Genomic DNA, 5875 nt, shown 5'->3' with positions numbered 1-5875 from the left:
GGGGCGCGGGGTCGGGGAGCGCAAGGACCGCGGACGGCGCGGCTTCAGCACCGCGGACAGCTCTGCGCGGCGCGGCGGGCGCGCGGCTTTAACCCCTTGGCGTCCTGCGCCGGCTGGTGGAGGGGCCGGCGGGGGGAGGGGGCCGGGAGGGGAGCGCGGGCCCCCTCGGCGGGAGGAGGGGGAGGGGCGAGGCGCGGGGGGGAAGGGAGGCACTTCCGGTCTGCCCCCTGCCCCCTCCCCCCTCCAGAGCCCTCCCGCGCAGGTGCAGAGCGAGGGAGCGCGCGGGGAGAGGGACGCACAACATCGCCGAGACGCCTGAGACCGCGTGCAGCAGGGATGAGCGGACCGAGTCCCACTTCAAGGCAGGGACATCACGGGAGACAGAGGCCCCAAGAAGGGGACACACAGCCCACACCACAGACCGACACACTGTCTGGAAGGACCCTCAAAGGCAAGCCAGGACTTTTCGGAGCCGGCTGGACCCAGCCTTCCCCGCTAAAGCGGCCCTGGCGTAGGGACACACGCACCACGCTCACTGGAGAGCGTAGACCCCAACCCGCTCAGGGAGAGCGGGTGGCTTCGCCAACAAGGAGGCACACGCAGCAGGAGGGCCCAGCTCCACGAGAACGGATGATGGATGCGTGGGGCAGCCTTGGGGTGCAGGGCACCCGGGCCAGGCCGCTGCGGACAGGGCCAGGGACAGGGAGCGCAGGAAAGGCAGGAGGAGGAGGGGGTCAGACAACCACACACATTAGCACAGGAGCCAAGGAGGGCAGGAAGGGCAGCGAACAGAAGGGGGAAGGAAGGAGTGAGGCTCACAGGGTCACAATCAGCAAGTGAGGGAGGAACCCCCAGACCCAGGCGAGGAGAGAACCAGACAGAGACAAGAAGCAGAGGCCGGCGGGGGACTCGGGGTGAGGGACCTCGATACTCACTCAGTGCCCAGAGCGGGAGACGTGCCAGGTGAACACGCACTAGTGGTCAAGCGCCTCAGACCCTCGGGGCGTAGGGTAGCACCCCAGCCCCACCCTCTCTCCCCGCGTTGTCACTTCTCTTCCCCTCCCTCAGCCCCGACCAATCCCCACTGGCCAGAACACAGACACATAGGTTTGGACACATTTAATGGAAGGATGCTACGAACAAGGGGACCCTTCCCTGGATTAGGGGTGCGGCGGCCGAGGGTGTCATCTTTCAGACACCGAATCATACCGCCCCCAGCCCTGCCCTCTGGGAACCCAAGCCCTCAGTCCTCCCTCCTCTGCCCTTCCCTCCCCCAACATTTTAGGTCCTGAACTCCAGACTGCTGAAGGATGCAAAGGCATGCACACTCTGACATGCGCAGAGAGACAGATGCAGGAAGACAGCCCCCCTGCCACGTGTGTGAGCAGACACACGGACACCTCTGGCAGACGCAGAAGCACAGATACGCACAGCCAGCCCCACAGTGCGCAGACACAAGTACACGCGAATCTACACAGTGGGACAGAGCCTGGGGCCCAGGGGTATCCAGCCACACATGCACACAGACACATGTCATGCGCACCCACAAGGACACACGTTCACTCGCGCACGCGGACCTGTACTCTGGCCATGCACACGCACACACTCGTCTACCCCACAAGCATCCCGTCCTTCCCACCTTGACCAGTCCCCTCCCCACCAGCTCCTCCCCTCTCACCTCCCTGGACCAATCCCATCCATCAAGCTTCCGAAGCAAGTCAGCCAGCAGCCAGGGAGGGAAAGGCGTCAGTGTGCCCTTCTGCCCATCCACCCCACCCCTCGGCTTGCCCCCCAACAGGCACGGGGCACACGCACACTTCCACTGCATGGGACCACACAGAGATGGGGGCTGAGGGAGGCACGTGGAGGGACCAGGGCCTCCCATGAGCCACACACACAAAAGCACCGCCAGGAACCCCCACCCTACCCTACCCCCATTAGTCTTGGCTTCCCCAGAGCTGGACAGCCTCAGTGGCTGCCAAGGATGATTTGGGGTCTGCCTTCTTCCACCCTTCAAATTTTAGACGACAAGAAAGGGAGAGGAAGATTAGACAGGATGGCTATATTTAAAGTGTGTGGGTTCAGGTGGTGGGGCACCTGAGGGGGTAAGGACATTTACCTTGGAGCATCAAAGCTGTCGTAGGAGCCCACAGTATAATGTCGGAAGAGTCTCTTTGCCTTGTCACTGCGGCTTTCTGCTGGGGAACAAGGGACAAACTTGGACCCTCCCTTTGGAAACCACAAGCTGAAGTCTTCCCATCCACCTCTCACACCCCACACCTGGAAGGAGGTGGGAAAAGGCCCTAAGAATTCTAGGGGGTGCAGAGGTTCCTCCTTACCTTGCTTTCCCTCCTGAGAGCGGTTTGCCACCTCTTCCAGGCAATCAGAAGGGAACCAGCCAACTCGACCTTTGACCTGGCCTTCCCAGAAGCCTCCTTCCCCAATGCTGAGCACTGAAGGGGAGGGGACATGGAAATGTTTGGGTGTTTCTGTGTTGCCCCCTGGGTCCCCTTGCCTGACACCCAGCCTTCCTGAAATTCCCAGCACCTACTCCAAAGACACCTTAAGCATAAGAGGGTGGTGGAGAATCAAGTTCTGTCACTCTCCAGTTTGTCCTTTCTGGGCCCAGTGGGACATCAAGATGGGCTGACAAAAAGGACTGTGTCTCATGACATAGTCTGCCCAGACCAGGGGCAGGTTGAGTGGTTCCTATTTCCTCTGGTAACTGGCCACAGCTCACTCGTGAGACTCTCCTAAGCTTTCTGGGCTCTGTGGGGACTTGGGTGACCGTTAAGAGCACAAGATCCCTTCTGCCCTCCATCCCTGCCCCACCATTTCTTTTTTTTTTTTTTTTTTTCTAAGACAGTCTCACTGTGCAGTTCAAGCTGGCCTTGTGCTCACATCTATAAGCCCCCCAGGCTGGTCTTGAACTTGCAGAGATCCTCCTGGCGTAACCTCCTCATTGCCGGGATTATAGGCATGCACCCCCCACGCCTGGGTTCCAGGGCTGCCTGCATCTGGGGCTGAGACAGTGAGCTCGGAGACCTGGGGCCGAGACCACATGGCATGTGGGGCTGGGGATTGAACTAGGGATTTTGTGCTTACCAGGTAGGTGCTTATGCCTCTAAGCTATCTGTCTGCGTCGCCCCCACCACCACTTCCTTGTCACCTTGCCACCTAATCTTGTCATTTGCTGCCAGGCCTCTCTCCCTCTTCCGCCTTTCTGCCTCCCCTGGCTCCAGGAGGGAAAGGAGATGAGAATGGCCTCTCTCCTCTCTCCTTCAGCCTCGCAGCCCCGCCAGGAGCTTCCTCTACGGTCTAATCTCCCAGCTACCTTCTGCCCCTCACATGCCTAGTGCTGAAGAACAGTAAGTGGAGACAAGCGCACTGGCACTTATCCAGGGCTCATTCTGGGCCAGGACCCTATGAGGGAGCCCTGCATTCTGTTTCATTGACAAGGAAACTGAGGCTTGGAGAGCTAAAATCATTTGCTCAGGGTCGGAGGGAGCACCGCTGGAGAAGTCGGATTTGCACACAGGCCAGTCAGCTCCACAGCTGATGTTCTTAGTCCTGACTCTCTTAACTTCTCACCCAAGCGCCTTCTACCTGTGCTAGCAACAGTGACGCACACCCAGTCTTCCGTGTCTCCAGCATTTTTAAGATGCTGTCACCACCTTCACACATGAGATGTGATCAAAATGTATGCTGAGTTTTCGAAATTTTTATTACAGTAAAAGACACATTGCCATGAATCCTCCTCAGCACACTCCTCCTCGCTTAGAACACACCTGTCCCTTCCCCCTCGCCACTTCCTGAAGCAGCTCTGGAAGTTCTTTCCTGAGTGTCTTTACAAGGTACTACTCAAACTGCTGCTGCCAAGGGCCGGCCAACAGAAAGGCAGGCTCGTACGGAAAGCCTTCTCGGTAGGTCCCCGACACCTTATTCAGTGTATCTGGCACCGAGAGGCTGCTGGCTCTTCCCCAAAGTCAAAACAACCACAAAAGATCAATGTTTTGAATAGCTGAAGGTAGCCCGAGTATAACTAAAGATACTCACAAAAGAGGATTCCAGAGCTGCTGCAGAAAATGGCAAGAATAATGGGCTAAGTATGCACACAGTGGGGGCAGGGCATTCTGAGGGGGATTCACACTACTGTGTCTTTTTTACATTTTGTTTAAACATTCAATTTATTTATTTTTTTTATGTATTTAGTACAGGTTCTACAAGGTCTCACTCTGTAGACTGGACTCGTAGTTGCCTTGTTTGTTTTTGTCCTTTTTTTGATTTTGCTGTATTTTTTTGGTTGAATTGTTTTTTAGGGTAGGTTTATTTTTTGTTTTTGGTGCTGAGGACCGAACCCAGGGCTTCCAGCTTGCTAGGCAAGCATTCTACTGCTGAGCCAAATCCCCAGCCCCTGGACTCGTAGTGATTCTCCTGTTTTCAGCCTCCCAAGCACTGGGATTACAGGGGCGCGCCACCACGTGCTGTCTCAGCACACCCTGGGGCAGGGGCCGCTGCACTCTGCCTAAGCAGGCGCTGTAGTCCACTGAGCCATTTGGCTGGCTCCTCAACTTACGTTTGGCGCACACCTGCATTTCCCTTCCTCCCCGAGTCCCAGGTAGGGAACAACTACTTTCCCGTGGAAGCTGAAGATAAGCAGAGAAGTTCCTGGAGGTGGCTCAGACTACACTAGGAGCTGGGGACCACTGGGTGCTTTTCGCAGTACAAATCGCCTGTCTGGGGAATCAGGATGCACAAGGTTGTGGATGCAAGAGGTGGGGGTGGGGGTGGGGCAGCTGCCTGGCTGGCTGAGCCACGCCTGGCTGAGCCGTCTTGGCCTCACTCACTGGTCTACTGAGTGGTTATTTACCGCCAATGGTGAATGAGGGGGCGGGGGCAGCACCGGTGAGTACAGCCAGGCTGCCCTCCTGCACCTGGCAGGCCAGAAGGACTGCAGGATTAGAAGCCGAGGCTGCAGTTCCAGGGAAAGGAACAGGGTATCTGGACAGAGGCCAGATGAGAGCCTATAAGCTGGGTGGCAAAGGGGTCCAGGGTCCCTGAGGATGCAACATGTAAGGTGAGACCCTAAGGACCTGAGGGCTAAGCACACAGAGCAGGGAAAGGCTTCAGGGCAGAAGGAGCAGTGTGGGGCGAGCTAGTGCTCAGGACGGGTGTCCCAGGAAAGGCAGGAAGGATGAGGGCCCCACAGCAGGGTGGCTGAGGGGCAGAAAGGGCAGGAGCACAATCCTGAGTGGACAGTGGAGGGAGCTCGGGGGCAGCCATGGCCGAGGTCACCTGCACACAGTCCAACCTCCTGGTTACCTTCTGGCAGGTCTTGAGGCACCTTGTCATGAAAGAGGGGGACATTAAAACCCAGGGCAGCCTGGGGGTAGTGGCACACGCTTGTAATCCCAATGCTTTAAGAGGCTGAGTCAGGAGGATTGCAAATTTAAACCCAATCTGGGCAATTTAGAGACTCAGCAAAGGGGGCTGGGGAGATGGCTCAGTGGAATAAGCGCTTCCCTGGCAAGCACAAGGGCCTGAGTTCAATCCCCGGTTCTGAAAAAAAAGAAAAAAAAAAAAAAAAAGATTCCTAGAGACTCAGCAAGATCCTGTCTCAAAATAATAAACAAAAAGAGCCAGAGACATAGCTCAGTGGAGAGGCCCAGGGTTGAATGTCTAGTACTACCCCCTCCCAAAAAATAACCAAGGAGGCAGTGTGTCCTCTTCCTGTTTTGTGCTTGTAGTTGAAAAAGATACAGCGGGAGAGGCAATGGGGCCCCATGCCGTCCAGCAAGCCCCTCATGCTGACCTTGGCTTCCCTTCCTTCTTCCATCCTCTCTCCCTCCCTCACTGCCCAGGCTCACTGGCCCCC

At 57.0% G+C, this 5875-nt stretch overlaps 1 protein-coding gene across 2 annotated transcripts in view; it reads right to left on the bottom strand.

Moving 5' to 3' along the window:
* The window catches only part of Shank1 (SH3 and multiple ankyrin repeat domains 1), a 39211-nt gene that overhangs the window by 20938 nt on the left and 12398 nt on the right, over window positions 1-5875 (bottom strand). For both annotated transcript variants that reach the window (XM_004646400.2, XM_004646399.2), the window contains exons 12-14: window positions 2340-2453; window positions 2120-2195; window positions 1679-1705 (exon numbers count right to left, since the gene is read on the bottom strand). In XM_004646400.2, coding sequence (XP_004646457.1) covers window positions 1679-1705; window positions 2120-2195; window positions 2340-2453 — 217 coding nt within the window. The remainder of the gene's footprint in view (window positions 1-1678; window positions 1706-2119; window positions 2196-2339; window positions 2454-5875) is intronic.

Source organism: Octodon degus, unplaced genomic scaffold (assembly GCF_000260255.1).
Source record: "Octodon degus isolate 3935 unplaced genomic scaffold, OctDeg1.0 scaffold00268, whole genome shotgun sequence".
Taxonomy (NCBI): domain Eukaryota; kingdom Metazoa; phylum Chordata; class Mammalia; order Rodentia; family Octodontidae; genus Octodon; species Octodon degus.
The sequence above is the reverse complement of the archived record's forward strand: the minus strand, read 5'-3'. Positions and strand labels throughout refer to the sequence as shown.